The following is a 21,516-nucleotide window of genomic DNA, read 5'->3' as shown; positions in this document are numbered from 1 at the left end:
GCCTATGAGGCTATTCCATAAAAAAATCTGCCGTTTCCAGCTACAATAGTCATTTACAACATTAACCATGTCTACACTGTTTTTCTGATCAATTTGATGTTATTTTAATTGATTTTTAAAAAATCTTTAAAAAACAAGGATATTTCTAAGTGGCTCCAAACTTTTGAATGGTAGTGTATATTTAAAAGATATAAAGATATTATATTTTATTATATTCCATTTAATGTACTTGGATATCACATAGAATATCACACAATAGGAATAGAATAGAACATATTAAAATATAAGGTTGAAGGGCAGTGATATTAGTCCCTTTAGGCCTATAAAAACCAGCATGGTCCAGTAGCTTACACCTGGTGATGAATTAGGTAAAAGTAGATGACCTTCAAATTATGAAGCATGTTTTTTTTCTCATTATTCTTCTCGTGGAAGATTGGAATGGTTCGTGACTCAGTGCTCACAAGAGCATTAGGCTATGGATGGAAAGCCCTCTTCTGATCATACTGGGATGATTTGCTCCACCTACAGTAACTCATCGTCCTATAGAAAACCATATTTATACCTTCATCATCACATTCAGTCCTCCAGCGTTCTATACCTTCTTGTCGCTCCACAAAACCTCGTTGTCTGATTGTGAACTCTCAACCCGGTGGTCGGGAAATGTCAAAGAGAGGCCCGTGCTGCAGCAGGGGGCGTAAAGGGGAAAAAACAACAACAGTTTATTGCTTTAATTTCACGTAATTGATTTTCCTTTCTTATTAAGCAAGTGTCATATCCAATAGCATCAGAAACCGAATCCTAGCTGACCAACTCTCGCAGCCGCCGTTGACAACAATTTGCAGCCTTGATCGTTCCCGATTCGTATAGCCAGCCTAACAATCCTTGCCAAACATGTGAGTAGCAACCGCTGCTATATGTTTCCTTTAGCTAGTAAACCTGTTATAACTGCGATATGGCTTTCTCATATGTTTCCCCTCCCATTTTCACAGACAATCAATGTCAGTGCAGTGTTTCATACACACAAAAAATCTGTTATGTTACAATCAAACCTGTTCGTCTGTTGCGCTGTAAATTGATGAATGCAGTCGGTGTCATCGTGCGTTTGTATGGCGACGTCTCGATTCATTGTATTTTTAAAAATGTGAGATATCCCCATGCGTTGTGTTTTCTTAGTGTCTGGATGCCGAAATGAAATCAATAATATTAAGTGGCTTATTCATTATGGCTATAGCATCTCTTTTGAAAAGGAATGACGTTTTCCTCCCGCTTAATAATACAGGGTAGAACCTATAACACATCAGGACAGGATCGCGTATGTCAGCACCGTGATAGAGCCTACTCATGTTATTAATAAACACCACAAATGATTACAATAGTCTATATTTTGTATACATGTTGTATGTAAGCCCTAACAGAAATCACGTGTGTGAATGATCAAAGCATTTGTCTCATATTAGGTAGGGGCAGGTAAGACATATTGACAGCTTCTGAAGTTATAACATGGTATGCCTAATAAACATGGTAATGTAGCAAATGCAACATGACCATCAATTAAAATACATGATGCATCATAGTAGTGGAAATACCAATATCTGGGCCAGCTGACATGCTATTATTTATCTCTGGTCCCAAGGGTGACACCAGACTACTCTAAAGGCTTTGGATTTATGACCCACACTTCTAATGTCTGGTTTTATCTTGGACAATTTTGTCCTCGTTTATTTATGGTATACAGGTGATGAATTAGGCCTAGTCGACTTCATACTCATAGTTTGGGTTATAGACTTGTTGTTTTACTCAAACTTTGGTAATTAAAAATATATATATATTCACAGTACCAGTCAAAAGTTTGGACACACCTACTCATGCAAGGGTTTTTCTTTATTTGACTATTTTCTACATTGTAGAATAATAATGAAGACATCAAAACTATGAAATAACACATATGGAATCATGTAGTAATCAAAAAATGTGAAATAAATCTAAATATATTTTATATTTGAGTTTCTTCAAAGTAGCTTCATTTTGCCTTGATGACAGCTTTGCACACTCTTGGCATTCTCTCAACCAGCTTCTCCTGGAATGCTTTTCCAACAGTCTTGAAGGAGTTCCCACATATGCTGAGCACTTGTTGGCTGGTTTTCCTTCACTCTGTAGTCCAACTCATCCCAAACCATTTCAATTGCGTTGAGGTCAGGTAATTGTGGAGGCCAGGACATCTGATGCAGCACTCCATCACTCTCCTTCTTGGTCAAATAGCCCTTACACAGCCTGGAGTTGTGTTGGGTCATTGTCCTTTTGAAAAACAAATGATAGTCTGGTTCACTAAGCATAAACCAGATGGGATGGCGTATCACTGCAGAATGCTGTGGTAGCCATGCTGGTTAAGGGTGCCTTGAATTCTAAATAAATCACTGACAGTGTCACCAGCAAAGCACCCCACACCATCACACCATTCATTCCATGCTTCACGGTGGGAAACACACATGTAGAGATCATCTGTTCACCTACTCTGCGTCACACAGAGAGAAAGGCGGTTGGAACCAAAAGTCTCAAATGTTGGACTCAGCAGACCATGAAGACTGCATGACTCGACCATGAAGGCCTGATTCACGCAGTCTCCTCTGAACAGTTGATGTTGACATGTGTCTTACTTGAACTCTGTGAAACATTTATTTGGGATGTAATATGAAGTGCAGTTATTTTAATGAATTTATCCTCTGCAGCAGAGGTAACTCTGGGTCTTCCTTTCCTGTGGTGGTCCTCATGAGAGCCAGTTTCAACATAGTGCTTGAAGGTTTTTGCGACTGCACTTGTATAGACTTTATAAGTTCTTAAAATGTTCCCGGATTTACTGACCTTTATGTCTTAAAGTAATGATGGACTTTCATTTCTCTTTGCTTATTTGAGCGGTTATTGCCATAATATGGACTTGGTCTTTTACCAAATACGGCTAACGTCTGTATACCACACCTACCTTGTCACAACACAACTGATTGGCTCAAATACATTAAGAAGGAAAGAAATTCCACAAACTAACTTTTAACAAGGCACACCTGTTAATTGAACTGCATTCCAGGTGACTACCTCATGAAGCTGGTTGAGAGAATGCCAAGAAGTGTGCAAAACTATCAAGGCAAAAAGTGGCTACTTTGAAGAATCTCAAATATTAAACACTTTTTTTGGTTATATGATTCCAGATGTGTTATTAAATAGTTTTGATGTCTTCACTATTTATTCTTCAATGTAGAAATTAGTAAAAAATAAAGAAAAACACTTGAATGAGTAGGTGTGTCCAAACTTTTAACTGGTACTGTATATTGTAAACCTGGGCACATATTCATAAGGTGTCTAAGAGTAGGAGTTCTGATCTAGGATCAGTTTAGCTTTTTAGATCATTATTGATTAGAGGGGTGCATGATCCTAGATGAGCACTCCTACTCTGAGACACTTTATGAATACACGCCCAGTAGTTATCCTTCTTTTCATTATTTAACCATGTTACTCTCCTCTCTTGCAGGAGGGAGAAAATACTGCTCCTGTTGAAGATTTCCATCAAACCTACTAGCTCTCTCTCAACCATGACACCCAGCAGAGGACTCTGGGATTGATGCTGGGATCACTCCCACTGATGGCCTGGACTGGGTAGGAATACTGTGTGTGTGTGTGTGTGTGTGTGTGTGTGTGTGTGTGTGTGTGTGTGTGTGTGTGTGTGTGTGTGTGTGTGTGTGTGTGTGTGTGTGTGTGTGTGTGTGTGTGTGTGTGTGTGTGTGTGTGTGTTCATGGGGTAATGTCTATCTACTGTATCTTTCCCTCTGTACTGTAGGTTTCAGCTTTCCTGCTGAAGCTATGGGGAGCTGTTGGAGCTGTCTATACAGAGACCCCATCCAAGACAACCATCTCACCAAATTCAAGGTTCATCTCTAAACCCTCATCTGTTGGCTACCTAGTTTGTGGTGTATCGGCTACCTACGCTCTTAGAAAAAAGGGTTCCAAAAGGGTTCTTTGGCTGTCCCCATAGGATAACTTTTTTTGCTTCCAGGTAAAACCACTTTTGGTTGCAGGTAGAACCATATTTGGTTCCATGTAGGACCCTCTGTAGAAAGGGTTCTACATGGAACCCGAAAAGGTTCTAATTTGAACCAAAAGAGTTATACCTGGAATAGAGGTCGACCGATTATGATTTTTCAACACCGATACTGATTATTGGAGGACCAAAAAAAGCCAATACCAATTAATCAGACAATTTAATTTTTTAAATTTGTAATAATGACAATTACAACAATACTGAATGAACACTTATTTTAACTTAATATAATACATCAATAAAAATCCATTTAGCCTCAAATAAATAATGAAACAGGTTCAATTTGGTTTAAATAATGCAAAAACAAAGTATTGGAGAAGTAAAAGTGCAATATGTGCCATGTAAAAAAGCTAACGTTTGAGTTTCTTGCTCAGAACATGAGAACATATGAAAGTTGGTGGTTCCTTTTAACATGAGACTTCAATATTACAAGGTAAGAGGTTTTAGGTTGCAGTTAATATAGTATTTATAGGACTATTTCTCTCTATACCATTTGTATTTCATATACAATTGACTATTGGATGTTCTTATAGGTATTTTAGTGTTGCCAGTGTAACAGTATAGCTTCCATCCCTCTCCTCGCCCCTACCTGGGCTCGAACCAGGAACACATCGACAACAGCCACACTCGAAGCAGCGTTTACCCATCGCTCCACAAAAGCCGCGGGCCTTGCAGAGCAAGGGGAATAACTACTCCAAGTCTCAGAGCGAGTGATGTTTGAAACGCTATTAGCGCACACCCAGCTAACTAGTTAGCCATTTCACATCGGTTACACCAGCCATTAGGCTGATAGGCTTGAAGTCATAAACAGCGCTGTGATTGCGAAGAGCTGCTGGCAAAACGCACGAAAGTGTTGTTTGAATGAATGCTTTCGAGCCTGCTGCTGCCTACCATCGCTCAGTCTGACTGCTCTATCAAATCATAGACTTAATTATAACATAATAACACACTGAAATATCATTTTGAAAACAAAACATTTATTATTTCAGTGAAATACGGAACAGTTCGGTATTTTATCTAATTGGTGGCATCCCTAAGTCTAAATATTCTTGTTACATTGCACAACCTTCAATGTTATGTCATAATTACGTAAAATTCTGGCAAATTAGTTCGCAATGAGCCAGGCTGCCCAAACTGTTGCACATACCCTGACTCTACGTGCAATGAACGCAAGAGAAATGACACAATTTCACCTGGTTAATATTGCGTGCTGACCTGGATTTCTTTTCGCTAAATATGCAGGTTTAAAAAATATATACTTCTGTGTATTGATTTTAAGAAAGGCATTGGTGTTTATGGTTTTTATAAGATAAGTTTAATGCTGGCTAGCAACTTACCTTGGCTTCTACTGCATTCGTATAACAGGCAGTCTCCTCGAGGAGTGCAATGAGAGGCAGGTGGTTGGAGCGTTGGACTAGTTAACTGTAAGGTTGCAAGATTGGGTCCCCCGAGCTGACAAGGTGAAAATCTGTCATTCTGCCCCTGAACAAGGCAGTTAACCCACCGTTCCTAGGCCGTCATTGAAAATAAGAATGTGTTCTTAACTAACTTGCCTAGTTAAATAAAGGTATTAAAAATCAAAAATCAGCAAAATCGGCGCCCCAAAAGACCGATTTCCGATTGTTGTGAAAACTTGAAATCGACCTGGAACCAACAAGGGCTCTTCAAAGGGTTCTCCTATGGGGATAGAAAAATAACCTTTTAGGTTCTAGATAGCAGCTTTTTTTCTAAGAGTGTCGTCCATGGTATATTATTGTTATGAGGAACTGTTCTTTCCTGTTTTTTTTATCCTGTACCCCAGGCTATTATGGCTCACATAGAGCAATGGATAGTCAGCTATCCAGCTATCTAACGATGCCTAATATCTGTAATGTGCTCTGTTAACCTTTTACAGTTCATGTCTGCATTATAGACAATGTACCTCCAAATACAAATTAGCCACATATTTATGCTCTGCATCTATGTCGTGCTAACAAAGACTATATGTATACTAAATAAAGCCTTTTATATGTTGTAAATTGGGACCACAAACCTGATTGGGATAACTTGATTGTACTTTTTGGTATTTTCCAGGTAACCAATGTGGATGACGAGGGGAATGAGTTGGGCTCTGGGACCATGGAGCTCACCGAGACCGAGCTCATCCTGCACACGCGCAAGAGGGATGCCATCCGGTGGCCCTACCTGTGTCTGCGGCGCTACGGCTACGACTCCAACCTCTTCTCATTCGAGAGTGGCCGGCGCTGCCAGACTGGACAGGGTGAGTCTGAACCACCTGGCCTAGCTAACACTACATAGACAAAATGTTGCCCTATGAAATGTGTGTACGTACGTGTGTATATGCTGTGCTCTACTTGTTCTACTTTTGTATGAAAATGAACCACAATTATAATGGGAGAATTGTACTTAACTGATTAGATAGCTGCTGTTATATTAGAAGCCTAAAGTTGGTTGTTGTCAATGAGTGAATTGTTTCAGATAACTTCTACATTTGCTTCTGGGTTTTCTTTGTTGGTCAGGAACAGTTTTAGATTAATTTAAGATAACTTAAACATGTATGTGTGTGTTTTCTCTGTGGTCGTGCAGGAATCTTTGCGTTTAAATGTACTCGTGCGGAGGAGATCTTTAACCTCCTCCAGGAGCTGATGCAGTGCAACAGTATCAATGTGGTGGAGGAGCCTATGATCATGACCGGCAGCGGACACGCACGAGAGATAGACATGCCTCGCACCCCACAGACACCCAACAGTAAGCACAAACATAAATATAAACACACACACACACACACACAAACATCCAGTACACACATGTGCGCGTTATCAATACAGTACATGATTACTTCTTTGCTTTTGTTGAATGCTGTGAAGGTGTAGCAATTTCACTGCAATGCAGGACAGATGTGACGCTAAAGCTGAGAATATGTGTTTGATGTTTTGAAAATAGTTTGGGGGGGAAAAACTCCGTAATAATTCCGGAGATCAGGGATCTGGTGCCGAAATGTCTTACAGTAAATTTTTGCGTCAAACCCAGTTTCCATGCTCCAACCTGTTCAGAGGCAGGGAGGGAGGTGGATAGAGCAGACAGGGAGGTGGAAGGGTAGAAAGTACAATGACTTGTGGGTAAAACAAAGGTTACATTACAAATCAGTCTGTGCAATACACCACAAACATAGACACACACCAGGGTTTCCTTTAGGAAAATGTGGCACCGGACAATTGACCGGTAGCATTTTAATTGACCAGACATTTGCGAAATTCACATTTGCGAAATTGGCTGCATAACCTGATTAGGTGCTTAGAATGACTGAAATCACATTTAGATTATGGTCGTTCATCTTAACAGAACATGCAATTCGAGGATGCAATGGCGTGTGTCCTTCCTACCTAATTCTGATGCGCACTTTGAAGATGTTAGAATAACTGTCCACATTTCCTCAGCCAACAAAACAAGTAACGAACAGCAAAATCACTAGCCTATGTCAATCTACTATCCCCCTTGGTAGAAAAGTTTACCTCTTCTATTTGTCAGCTTGTCGTTCTGTGCAAGAAAGAAATAGCCTATTCCAAACAGACTCTGGGACAGTTGTGGGACAATAGATCCCAAATGTATACAACCAGGCTACATACAAATAAATGTAAAAAATAATTGAGGCTGATGCAACAGACCAGAACATTTAGCTTAAAATGTTGCTATACTATCATTTCTTCACATTATAAGCGCAGCAATGCGCACATGGCAGTAGGCTACACGCGAATGTTTGTCACATAATGCCAAAGAAAGACATTTGCAGGAAAACACTGTACCGCACATGCGAGCGATTTCATGTGAAACTTAGAATGCGAAACTGTACGTTTAAATTTTAGATAGAGGGGAGATCTAAAGATTTAACAAATAACATGGGTTGCTAATATGACTAGGATTGTGCCTTTGGCTACTGGACAATTAATGAAAGTTGATTTGAAAACCAATAGAACATGAGAGAAATATGTTACTGGTTGTAATGTGGAAGTCTTTTTATAAAATAATTGCCTCCATGAAATGGTCAGATTTTGGCTAGGCTACTTTGAAGCACGGTAAGACATGCCTCATAATATGACGTAAAACATTAAGGTTTCAAACAAATAAGTGTATGGTTTCAAAATGCTTACTGCCTCCAGCTTGTTGCAAAGGGTTGTGTGACGCACTGAAGCCTGCGTAACGTTCCATATACAGTGGGGCAAAAAAGTATTTAGTCAGCCACCAATTGTGCAAGTTCTCCCACTTAAAAAGATGAGAGAGGCCTGTAATTGTCATAATAGGTACTCTTCAACTATGACAGACAAAATGAGAAGAAAAAAAATCCAGAAAATCACATTGTAGTATTTTTAATGAATTTATTTGCAAATTATGGTGGAAAATAAGTATTTGGTCATCGACAAACAAGCAAGATTTCTGGCTCCTCTGTCCTCGACTCGTTACCTGTATTAATGGCACCTGTTTGAACTTGTTATCAGTATAAAAGACACCTGTCCACAACCTCAAACACTCCAAACTCCACTATGGCCAAGACCAAAGAGCTGTCAAAGGACACCAGAAACAAAATTGTAGACCTGCACCAGGCTGGGAAGACTGAATCTGCAATAGGTAAGCATCTTGGTTTGAAGAAATCAACTGTGGGAGCATTTATTAGGAAATGGAAGACATACAAGACCACTGATAATCTCCCTCGATCTTGGGCTCCACGCAAGATCTCACCCCGTGGGGTCAAAATGATCACAAGAACAGTGAGCAAAAATCCCAGAACCACACGGGGGGACCTAGTGAATGACCTGCAAAGAACTGGGACCAAAGTAACAAAGCCTACCATCAGTAACACACTACGCCGCCAGGGACTCAAATCCTGCAGTGCCAGACGTGTCCCCCTGCTTAAGCCAGTACACGTCCAGTTTGCTAGAGAGCATTTGGATGAGCCAGAAGAAGATTGGGAGAATGTCATATGGTCAGATGAAACCAAAATATAACTTTTTGGTAAAAACTCAACTCGTCGTGTTTGGAGGACAAAGAATGCTGAGTTGCATCCAAAGAACACCATACCTACTGTGAAGCATGGGGGTGGAAACATCATGCTTTGAGGCTGTTTCTCTGCAAAGGGACCAGGACGACTGATCCGTGTAAAGGAAAGAATGAATGGGGCCATGTATCGTGAGATTTTGAGTGAAAACCTCCTTCCATCAGCAAGGGAATTGAAGATGCAACGTGGCTGGGTCTTTCAGCATGACAATGATCCCAAACACACCTCCCGGGCAACGAAGGAGTGGCTTCGTAAGAAGTATTTCAAGATCCTGGTGTGGCCGAGCCAGTCTCCAGATCTCAACCCCATAGAAAATCTTTGGAGGGAGTCCGTGTTGCCCAGCAACATCCCCAAAACAGATTTTTCTTCTTCTCCCGAACAATTGGCCGGCGGCAATTTTATTTAGCGGCTTTTCATACTTTTCCCCCTGCCAAAAGCCAGCTATTACCGATTAACGGTGACCCTGAAACACACCCACACCATTAGACATAAAAACATATAACCTCATTCACCCAGACTCCCATTCAACACTGTGTATTGTTCTCTGTCTTCAGCTCCAGCATTCCCTGTCCAGGGTTTTCCCAACGGGTACCCGGGGTATCCCATGAGAGCTGAATCCTCCCAGCCCTCTCTAACTGACGACCCCCACGCCCACAGCCACATGGGCCTGGAGGACCAGGTAAGACTGACCCCTAACCATCTATAGTATGATTTTCTGATTATAGTGCCGCACCAAGCCGCACTGTAACCACTGCTGACTCTTCACCTCACAATATGTCGGTAATATCCTAGGGAAGGGTGATCTCTGAGTCCTTGCTAATATCTCTTTTCTCTCTCTCTCGCTCTCTCTGTCTCCTTCTCCCTCTCCTTCTGCAGGCTCACACCTATGTGAATACCGTTACTGTGGATGGGGAACTCTCCAGTCGACACTGTGTACACTCCCTACCCGAGGTGCGGCCCACTTCCTTCCCCGAGTCAACCCGGGGAGCCATGCCTGTCGTGGTCCCAGGGGGTGGGCAGACCAGCATGCACTGTTGTCCCCTCGAGGAACAACGCAAGGAACCCCAGGTATTCCTTCAGCCTTCCTCTCAGGAGGTCAAATTCATGCTGGGACCCACCCCTGCACAGCGCCACCTGCTGGAGAGAGAGAGAGAGAGGCACGGGGGCCACAATCCACACGCCATGCGGCCTGTAGAGGGCGCCACAGGTTCAGAGACAGAGGGGGACGAGCCTCCTCTGCACGTGTACAACTCCCACTCCTATCACCACCCTCACTACCACCACGTGATGCACCGGCACCCTGGCCACGAACACCAGGAGGGCTGCCAGCTCACCTATGAGAATATCAACGGCCTGAGGGGGGGCCGCAGGCTGAGACTTAGCCCCAGCAGCATGTCCCAGTCTGTGGGCTCCAGCAGCAGCAGCAGCACCACCGGAGACAGTCACTCTCACCCACAATCACATCCCCTCAACCCGCACGCCCATGGCCCATCTTCTCTGCCCCCCCAGGGGTACCCCTGTGAGCGGGGCGCGGGGATGGGCGGTGGTCACCGGCGGACAGCTCTGCTCAACTACGAGAACCTGCCGTCACTGCCCCCGGTATGGGAGTACCGTGCCCTGCAGAGAGACGAGGAGCAGGACGAGGATGACGAGGAGCAGGATGAGGAGGAGTACGAGGAAGAGGAGGAGGACTTTGACGAGTACGAGTTTTCGGAGGGTCCGGGGACGCCCAACGGGTACCACCAGGAAGGGCTGGGGAGGGGGGGGATCCACCGTGACGCCCTGCAGAACTATGTCAACACAGAGCAGGTCCAGGTTCAGGTCCAGCCCAGCCGGCTGCGACATGCCTGCCCCCCTCAACCCCAGCACCTCCAGCCCTGCCACCGCCAGCCGGACCGGGGCGGCCGAATATTCAGCTTTGATTTCCGTAGGCGGCCTGGAGGAGGGTTTGGTCGGGGGGAGGGCTGCGAGCACGGTCACATGCCCCCGTCGAGGCAGCTCAACTATATCCAGGTGGACCTCGATGCGGAGCCGCCGTGCCAGACCCTCGGGGGGGGTGGAGGAGGGGGAGCCCAGTCTCAGCCCCAGCCACAGCACCAGCGCCTACCACCCCTCAAATGTGGCCCCCAGCAGGCCCCACGGCGCAGTGAGTTCTACGCTGTGATTGACCTGAAGAAGACAGCAGCCATGTCCAACCTGCAGAAAGCCCTCCCCCGGGACGATGGGACATCGAGAAAGACTCGCCACAACAGCACAGACCTGCCTCTGTAGATGCAGTGAGGAGGAGGAGAGACGGAGAAAGATGAAGGGCGGGAGTAGAGAGAGAGAGAGAGAGAGAGAGAAACAGGTTTGGGTGGAGCGCTTGGCTGGACAGACAGGTATAGGCAACTCAGCAGCACACTGGACCCCTCACTCTCATCCAGCCACCTGCCTGTTCTGTCCTGTCCTGTCTTGGCCAGCTGGATCATATACAGGTACCTAATTAGAAAATGAACTAAAACTTATCTGTGCATATTCCACTTTATGGAGCAAGATTGGTTTGAAGTTGCCATATTATTGTGGGTCACCTTCTGACTGTGGTGAGATGCTATCTGAGTTAGCAGCAGAAACCTTGGTCGTGGTTGGCTGGGTTTATGGTTAAACCCTTAAGCTACCGTTGTTTTTGGTTATACCCTTTGGCAATGTTCTTTTTTTTTTAAAAGCTTTGTGGTGGTTGCGTTGAGTGCCAAGTTTGGTTCAGGGTGGGAGCAGGAATGGACGAGTCAGGTCTCCAACTTTGTGTTTGACCAGTGATGGTTGATTTTTAGATGTAAGAGTATTGCCCATCATAAAGTAGCTAGGTTCCTCATTCCTTTATCATTCAGTGTTGTTTGATTTATTTTACGTCCCCGTTTACGAACATGGGCTCCTATTGAGTTCAGGGTTAGTTCAGTTTGTTATTCCCTCAATTGAATTATAATAATGTGCATTCTTCACCTCACAAGCACTTTTTTGACCCCGTGACTGATAGAAAGGACAGTTGATGATATTTATTTATAACTATCTGCCCTCAGGAATTAGTACAGATCAGTACAGTTTGCACATTATCCTTTGGAATTGTAATGTTACATCCTATCCAGTATTATATTTTTAGTCCCCCCAAAAAAAGACCCCAAAGCAGAAAAAAATGTTGAATAGATTTTCTCTCTTAATCCAATATTAAATATCATACATTTTTCATGTTGAAATGAAATCTAAAATGGAAATAATAGTAACCTTGATAGCATGAAACAGTCAGTGTGTTGATAGATTTCCAACATCCGCACACACACACACACACACGCACACACACACACACACACACACACACACACACACACACACACACACACACACACACACACACACACACACACACACACACACACACGCACGCACAACATAACTATTGGGACGATTGAATTCATCTCTGACTGCATATCATTCCACTTGAATAGGAATCCATATCTAATTCCTAAACTATGGTTAACTTTGCACTTTTTTACCTTTGAAGTCCCCACAGTTCCGAATCCCTCATCTGGAGCAACAGAAAGGTTGTGATCTGACAAACTCCTTCGAGATGGTGATGTCATCACACAGACCCAAATATTGTATGGATGTATTTCTTTTTTTTTTCTTTTTTTTTTACATTATAGAGACCTATAGCAACTTACATTTTTTTTTAGAGAAGAAGTTGATAACCTGTGATAATGGCTTAAAGATATTAATAATAACCTCATATAAAAATGACCGGTTGACTATTTTAGTATGTATCAGATTGATAACTGAGGGTTGTCAACTGAGGGTCTGTTTTAAAGGGGAATATATCAGTATGTTTAATGTTAACTGTTTATGGAAAGTATTATATCATTGAGCGTTTGGCTGAGGATATTTATTTATTTATTCATTGAGATGTCTATATGGTGATTGTTTTGCATAAAAATGTGACAAAACTGTTTTTCGTAATCTAGCCAGTTGGTGATTTGGAGACCAAAGTATCACCAGTCATCGTCACACTGTCTGGGACACCATTGTAATACCATTGTTATGCCTGTAATTAATAACCTTACATTCTGAAGAAGAAAGACTGTATTAATATATTAAAGTGCCAAATCTTTACTGTTACCTGTATGAACGTAATGAATCAAATCAATGTGCCATTAGGATGTGTAATAGAAAACCTGAGGGCTAGGAGGCAAGGAGTTAGCCTACATGTCGAAAAACAAAGGGAAGAGCTTGGAGGTCTATGGCCGTATGTATCAAGAGTAGGAGTGCTGATCTCGGATCAGGTCTCCCCTGTCCATGTGATCGTATTCATTATGATCGAAAAAGGCAAGAACATTCCCACTCTGAGACTCTTGATACATACTGAACAGGGTCAGGGTTTATATATTGTTAACCCTTTGTACTCCTCCTCATGAATCTGTCTAGCTGATCCAGGTCAACTGGACAAGGAAGGGCAAGAAAGACACATTTCACCTCATAGGCTAGGCTATACATTGACAGCCATATCGGAGTGAGACAACGGATTCGTTATATCTATCTAGTCTTCACAACTCCAGTGGTTTTATGCTGCTATAAGGTAGAAGTTCAGACAGTAAGAGGAGGTAGGGATGGTAGTGGCTATGCAGGATTGTTTACCATATTGTTTAGTAAATGGAACTACCATTTTCGTATTCACTCAAGATCACTGCATCAGGGCTACCAGTATGAAAATGTGTTTTAATTCAAATAAGTTTTCATTTCTCATTTCTATTTCTTATTTCTCTTGGATTGGTGTGATCAATCCACATACCAAAACCTTGTTTTCATTACAATCTGGCTGTCTAATCTGAAGTAATGTGGCTGAAGGTGCAGCACAGGCCTAGCAACTGTAATCCTCATAACTGCTTATTTAATCTGATGGAAAGATATACGTAGGTCTACTCACTGTTTGTGGACATTTTTCAGACAGGGATATATCCGTTTGCACACATATATTTTCGTGATACATTTAAAGGGTGTTTACATTTCGCAATAATGGTTTAATAGAGATGTATTGTTGGAGATGAGGTTTATTCAGACCAATGTGTGTGAGGTTCGAGGTGCGTTGTTAATGGTTCCACAGGCCTGTTGTATTTGATCCCCTGTTTTTATGTGAATCAGCATTGGAACTAAGACCTCTCTCAGGCCCCCTGTTGACAATATTATAACTTTGTTATTGTATACATGCTTAGATTAGAACGTGGGGGAAAAAAATGTCTGTTTCTGTTTTCTTGATTGTCTTATAACAGCAAATTTGCGCTTACTCAACACCTGACTTAATTGTGCCATAAGTGACTGTTGCCAAGCTTTCTGGACAGCGTGTGGCTTTCGAATGTCGAAGCCTTTTAAAGGGCCAGGTTAGGTGTCAGAAGGCATACAGCAAACATCTCTGTGTACTGTGTTTGCACTGATACAGTGGTTCCGACTGTTTCTAATGGTTTGACAGTATCTGTATATTCATTAGTCAGTCATTGTTATCAATTTGGTGACACTTAATTGTAAAGGTACACAGGAATAGTACCTTAAAATGTGTTCCTTATACTAAAGTGTTGCCAGAAATATTGTCCAGAAAGGACTTTTTGGGAACCGTATCTTGTCATATCAATGTTGTCATTTTGATTTTCCTTGAAAAGCGAGAAAATATTAACAATGAAGGAGTGTCCGGTAACACATGACTTATGTTTAAATAATAAACCACTTAATTGAGGCCTAATGTATAGCTAATAAGACACAATAAAGGCCTTATGAGCTACGTATATACACACTTATAAACTACAAATTAGTGGCTAATATGTGTATCTTAAAATAAAGTTTGACCCGAATTTAATTCAAACAAACAGTTTTTTACTCTTTTATGTAATTTCATCACAACTGCCTGACCACCACAAGGTGGTGTTGCTTGCTACAATGCTCGGGATGATGAGAAAATAAGTAATTTTCCTTCCACAGCCCCTCAAAATGCCACTCTAGGTCCAAAATGCACTTAGTTCCATAATATTACCAAGGTACAAACAAAGTAGCTCAAAATCTAAGGAATGTTACAGTGATTTGATACTGTATTTCAAAATGTTTTTGTTTGTTTGTCCATTTGTTTATTTACCATTGAATGCATGTGTAATATCCACTGGTGGGTGACGATGATGCAGACAGGGGTCCATTATTTTCATTCAATCACATGCTGAGCTAACGCTCTTCTTGTCCAATAAGACCAGAGCAATTGAAACCTGTATGTTAATGGTGATAATAATATGTGTTGATCGGTTGATATAAAGGTTGGGTAGGCCAAAGTAAATGACTGTGATGTACACTAATATTTGACTGAGTGCCAAATGTGGTTTAGTACTATGACTTTGACGACAGGCCAGGGACACACCTGGCTGAGATCCACTAGGAGCTCTATAGGACTCTCCCTGAGAGATGCCAATGACTCTCTCACCCTCTGGTCTTGGTTTAACCTGCGGTATGAATGTAATAAGCAAAGAGAGACTATATAGACGAAGGGCAACTATGCTTAATGTTTCTATCCTTGCTGGGGGAAAAAAGGTGAGTGGTCAGAAGTTTTGTCTAAATTTAAACATTTGCAATCTGAGTTTCTTCTACGTATATTTGTATTTCTTGTAAGTATGTATGTATGTATGTATGTATGTATGTATGTATGTGTGTGTGTGTGTGTGTGTGTGTGTGTGTGTGTGTGTGTGTGTGTGTGTGTGTGTGTGTGTGTGTGTGTGTGTGTGTGTGTGTGTGTGTGTATGTATGTATGTATGTATGTATGTATGTGTGTGTGTGTGTGTGTATATATATATTTATATATATATATATATAGTACCAGTAAAAAGTTTGGACACACCTACTCATTCAAGGGTTTTCCTTTTTTTGTTTTATTTTCTACATTGTAGAGTAATAGTGAAGACATTAAAAATTGTATCCCCCCAAAAAGTGTTAAACAAATCAAAATATCTTCTTCAATGTAGACACTTTTTGCCTTGATGATAGCTTTGCACACTCTTGGCATTCTCTCAACCATCTTCATGAGGTAGTCACCTGGAATTAATTTCAATTAACAGATGTGTCTTGTTAAAAGTTCATTTGTGGAATTTCTTTCCTTCTTAATGTGTTTGAGCCAGTCAGTTGTGTTGTGACAAGGTAGGGTGATATACAGAAGATAGCCCTATTTGGTTAAAGACCCAGTCCATATTATGGTAAGAACAGCTCAAATAAACAAAGAGAAATGACAGTCCATCATTACTTTAAGACATGAAGGTCAGTCAATCTGGAAAATCTCAAGAACTTTGAAAGTTTCTTCAAGTGCAGTTGCAAAAACCATCAAGCACTATGATGAAACTGCCTCTCATGTGGACCGCCACAGGAAAGGAAGACCCAGAGTTATCTCTGCTGCAGATCATGAGTTTATCAAAGATACCAGCCTCAGAAATTCCATCCCAAATAAATGCTTCACAGAGTTCAAGTAACAGACACATTTCAACATTGATTGTTCAAAGGAGATTGTGTGATCAAATTGCTGTAAAGGAAACCAATAATAAGAAGAGAGTTGTTTGGGCTAAGAATCATGAGCAATGAAATCTGTCCTTTTGTCTGATAAGTACAAATTTGAGACTTTGGTTCCAAGCGCTGTGTCTTTGTGAGAGTAGGTGAATGGATGATCTCTGCATGTGTCGTTCCCACCATGAAGCTTGGAGGAGGAGGTGTGATGGTGTGGGGGTGCTTTGCTGGTGACACTGTCAGTGATTTATTTAGAAATCAAGGCACACTTAACCAGGATGGCTACCACAGCATTCTGCAGCGATACACAATTCCATTTGGTTTGCGCTTAGTGGGACTATAATTTGGTCTAACTCATCCCAAACCATCTCAATTGGGTTGAGGTCGGGTGATTGTGGAGGCCTGGTCATCTGATGCAACACTCCATCACTCTCCTTCTTTGTCAAATAGCCATTATACAGCCTGGAGGTGTGTTGGGTCATTGTCCTGTTGAAGCGATACACAATTCCATCTAGTTTGCTCTTAGTGGGACTATAATTTGTTTTTCAACAGGACAGTGACCCAACACACCTGAAGTATATAACATATATATGTATATTGATTTGTTTAACACTGTTTTTGTTACTACATGATTCCATATGTGTTATTTCATAGTTTTGATTTCTTCACTATTATTCTACAATGTAGAAAATAATAATAATAATAATAAAGAAAAACCCTTGAATGAGTAGGTGTGTCCACACCTTTGACGTGTACTGTGTGTGTGTGTGTGTGTGTGTGTGTGTGTGTGTGTGTGTGTGTGTGTGTGTGTGTGTGTGTGTGTGTGTGTGTGTGTGTGTGTGTGTGTGTGTGTGTGTGTGTGTGTGTGTGTGACACAGTGAAGGTCTTCTCTTATCTTCATTGGAGTTACTGTAACTAAGCTATTTTTGCTACATCTATTGAAATGTGGAAAGATGAAGCTCATAGCATCTCATTATATTTGTGGGATAAAAAACATTCTATATACCACCATGCTGAAACAAGATGTCCAGCATAATACAGGATGTTGTCTGCACCCCTCGCTGTCCCTGTCCCACCCATGTCCCAATACAAAACTAAACAGGAATGCCATTTGGTGAATGCTATAATGGTGAATGTATGCCATTTGGCGAGAGTTATGGTATAAAACCATTGAAGAGCGGGACTTGTATGAAAATATGTATGTGACTAAATGTAATGTCAACATTAAAATTCTACTGTAAAGAAATGTATTTACATTTTTTGTATTTTATCCCCTTTTTTGATCTTGTATCATCGCTGCAACTCCCCAACGTGCTCGGTAGGCGAAGGTCGAGTCATGCGACCTTCGAAACATGACCCTGACAAACCGCGCTTCTAAACACCCGCCCTTATAAACACCCACCCGCTTAACCTGGAAGCCATCCGCACCAATGTGTCGGAGGAAACACTGTTCAACTGACGACCAAGGTCAGCTTGCAGGCGTCCGGCCCACCACAAGGAGTCGCTAGAGCACGATGAGCCAAGTAAAGCCCCCCTGGCCTAACCCTCCCCTAACCTGGATGATGCTGGGCTAATTGACACAGCCCGAGAACGAACCAGGGTCTGTAAAGACGCCTCTATCTATGTGATACAGTGCCTTTGACCGCTGCGCCACTCGGGAGGCCCAAGAACATTTTATTTTGATGACCATTTTAATTCAATTTTACACTGAATCTTTCCATTGGACAACATTATCAACAGCTGCCTGTACATGTTCAAATTGACCTCAAAGTCATTCCACCTCAAAAAGCACAAAAAAATAGGATTTTGACACCCAAATCAAATATTGGTCTGAAATGTTGTTTCTGTAGTTAGAAACAGATTAGATAAGCAGTCTTGCAACATTATTTTGTTGAAAGATCATTTGAGCTTATTGATTGCACCCAAATTGGCAATTTTAATTGGTTGGATTGGTATAATATTCAGTTAATATAGTACCCAACATCTTCTTAACAATGATTAAGACATGAGGATTTCAAATCTCACACCAAGCCCACCCCAACGGCCAGTATACCGTATCAGTTCTCTCTGTAGTATGAAGCTGTGGCTTGCAGTATTGTTTATTCATACTATGTAATGTATTCATGGTAAATTTGGTGATTGTTTCTTTCCCTGTTTGGAGAAATTATCCATTGAAGTTGCTTGTGGTCCCCCCCATAAATGAGTGTGAAAGTATCAGGTTTTGCCCACTAGAGGCCACTGCTCCTGCTATTGCCACACCCTGTTATCAATTTTTCTGCATTTATTAATTGGATCACAACGTGTCCTTTTCAGCTTTGGGTAGAAAACCAATAGCTTTTGCTCAGGATGAATTGTTTTTATTCTCAAAATTCAAGACAGTCCTCCATGAAAGCAATTCAGTTTGTACTTCTCTTAGACTTGATATGTGTCAAGGAAATGGCCCCTGTGTGTGTGTGGTTTATTTCCTTTTAAAAAAGGTCTGGATTAGTTAGTGGTGAACAAGTAAACCATTAGGCTACAGCAGATCTAGTTTCAATGTTATGTTCTCTAAGGGTCTAACTGATCCAGACAAAAAATAGAGATGTCTTCTAATAATTTTATTGAAACATAACCATGCAATGGTTTATAATTTTATAATTGTATTAGGGTTGTCACATTTTAGTCATTAGCCCATTTATCCATAAAATTGCTGGGCTTCATATGATAATTGCACCATAGGGATAGCCCTCTTAGTGAGCTGGCAGTTGTTGGACTATTCAAAGAGAGTTGGGCTGATGCAATAGGTTGCTAAGAGAAGTAAACATTTCATTTATTTCATGGAAGACTAGCTGGACTCTGAACAGGGTGGAAAATACACAAAATTTGCTGAGAATACATTACATAGTATGAATAAACATGACTTAATGTTGCAGCTTCATACTTCTTGTCAAACATAGAGAACTGATACTGTATACTGGCCATTGGGTGGGCTTGGTGTGGGGTTTGTTGGGTCCGTGGGTGGCTTTTGACCGTTTATTTGGATCCCTCGTGTCTTAATCATTGTTAAGAATATATTTGGTACACATCTGATGTTGGGTACTATATTTATTGAATGTTATATGAATCCTATATATTTAAAATTGCCAATTTGGGTTAAATAAATTAGCTTAATTTCTCAGTTTATTAAATTGTCTTTGAAAAAAATGACGTTGCAGGAATGCTTATCTACTCTGTGTCTAACTACAGGAACCATTTCAGAACAATCTGAGATGGTGGGTGTCATGGCATGCTGAATTGAAATGACTCTCTCAGTACGAGTGGATAATTGACATTTTAATAGGTTATTACTTAGTTAATCCTGTTTTACCTTTGTTTTACGAAGAACCTGAAATTCTACATGATATTCATTTTGAGACTGCTTTAGGCAAGTGAAATATTGTTTACCTCTTTACTTTGAGCATGCACTTGGTGTCTGCCTGTGTAACACGTTTTGTGATGTTCTGTACAGAGAGCATGGTTTTGTAGTAAGTACTAGAGATTTTGATCCAGCTGTAAATATATATATGACTTATATAGTTGTCGTGTTGTCTGTCTTGTTTCATGGCGAATGAACCATTGTGTCAAAAATAAAGCAGAGCTTTTATTGTTTTTACTCCGTTTGGTGTCGGTAATATAAAACGGTTGAGGAAAGATCCCAACCAATATTAATTTGAGATCAATAATTCATGTTCATAGTGTTAACAGCAGAACCCATGCAGTGTAACAGATCACGTTGTGAATGTTATGCTTTTGAGCATTGTTTCTCAACCTCTGGTTCCTGACAATGAGCGGCACCTGAAATGGTTACCTGACAATAGTTGAGTCACTTCTACAGTGCTAGTTTGAAAGTACAGTAATCAGTCCCCCGAAGAAGGAAAGATTGTAGAAGATCAAACACTAGCTTGCCAGTCCCTGATACAAAACAGGTTGAGAAACACTCCTGTAGATAATCAAATCAAATCAAATGTATTTATATAGCCCTTCGTACATCAGCTGATATCTCAAAGTGCTGTATAGAAACCCAGCCTAAAACCCCAAGCAGCAAGCAATGTAGGTGTAGAAGCACGGCAATGGTACCTTAACAGAACTAGAATGAGTTCTCATCGCATTTCTATGGGTATCTTTGAACTACATTATCTATGATAAATATGTTTACCTTTAATGGTTCTCTGTTAATCCCAGAGTAGGATATCATCTTAGAAACCCAAACAGTTTGTTTCCAAACCAGTGGGTTAAATGTTAATGACACAAGCTGGTAAACATATTCACACTATAGGGCTGTCCCGAACAATACTACACTGGCTTGTAGTATATTTTCTTTTCACAGTGTCCTTTTCTGCACGGTTCCTGCTACTATGGTGGATATGTAACCAGGCCCAGTAACCTAGTGAAAAGTCTACACCTGCACCTTAACATTCTCTGGATGAAGGACATTTCAGAAGATTTTAGGCAAAAAGAAGTACTGCATGACAACATTACACCTGGACACTTCAACTGCAGTCATTTTTAATTTAAAATGTCTTTAATATTTTATTTTACCCTGCACATCTCAGAAATTCACCCTAAAATAGAAGTTTCTGTGTTATTTCAACAATTTCATCCATAACTTGTCATGAAAATGTTTCTGTTATACATTCAAAGTGTTTTCTCTTATACTAAGAGACTGAGAAATTGCCGATTTGGGTCATTCTACGAAAATGGTGGCTTTCTAATCCGGCCTTATTCATCAGGAAAAACACCAGAAAATGTGAGATAATGACACAAAAAATATTTTGTTTTATTGTAATTGAAGTATTTTATTATTAATAAAACAGATGTA

At 41.0% G+C, this 21,516-nt stretch overlaps 1 protein-coding gene across 2 annotated transcripts; it reads left to right on the top strand.

The window, feature by feature from the left end:
* The first annotated feature begins 639 nt into the window (after window positions 1-639).
* On the top strand, window positions 640-20,310 carry frs3 (fibroblast growth factor receptor substrate 3). 2 transcript variants are annotated; one of them, XR_004826603.2, is made up of 8 exons: window positions 640-893; window positions 3,521-3,645; window positions 3,827-3,915; window positions 6,161-6,347; window positions 6,674-6,835; window positions 9,692-9,816; window positions 10,014-11,611; window positions 12,670-20,310. XR_004826603.2 is itself a non-coding variant. In XM_035778217.2 (7 exons), the coding sequence occupies exons 3-7, from the start codon at window positions 3,850-3,852 to the stop codon at window positions 11,406-11,408; spliced, it is 1,935 nt and encodes a 644-aa protein (XP_035634110.1). In that variant the 5' UTR covers window positions 640-893; window positions 3,521-3,645; window positions 3,827-3,849; the 3' UTR covers window positions 11,409-20,310. The 2 variants fall into 2 exon arrangements, 1 of the variants encoding a protein (XP_035634110.1); XM_035778217.2 differs by having other exon boundaries at window positions 10,014-20,310.
* Window positions 20,311-21,516: the final 1,206 nt, after the last annotated feature.

This window comes from Oncorhynchus keta, chromosome 10 (assembly GCF_023373465.1).
Source record: "Oncorhynchus keta strain PuntledgeMale-10-30-2019 chromosome 10, Oket_V2, whole genome shotgun sequence".
In the NCBI taxonomy this organism is placed as follows: domain Eukaryota; kingdom Metazoa; phylum Chordata; class Actinopteri; order Salmoniformes; family Salmonidae; genus Oncorhynchus; species Oncorhynchus keta.
This window is presented reverse-complemented; position numbering and strand designations above follow the sequence as displayed.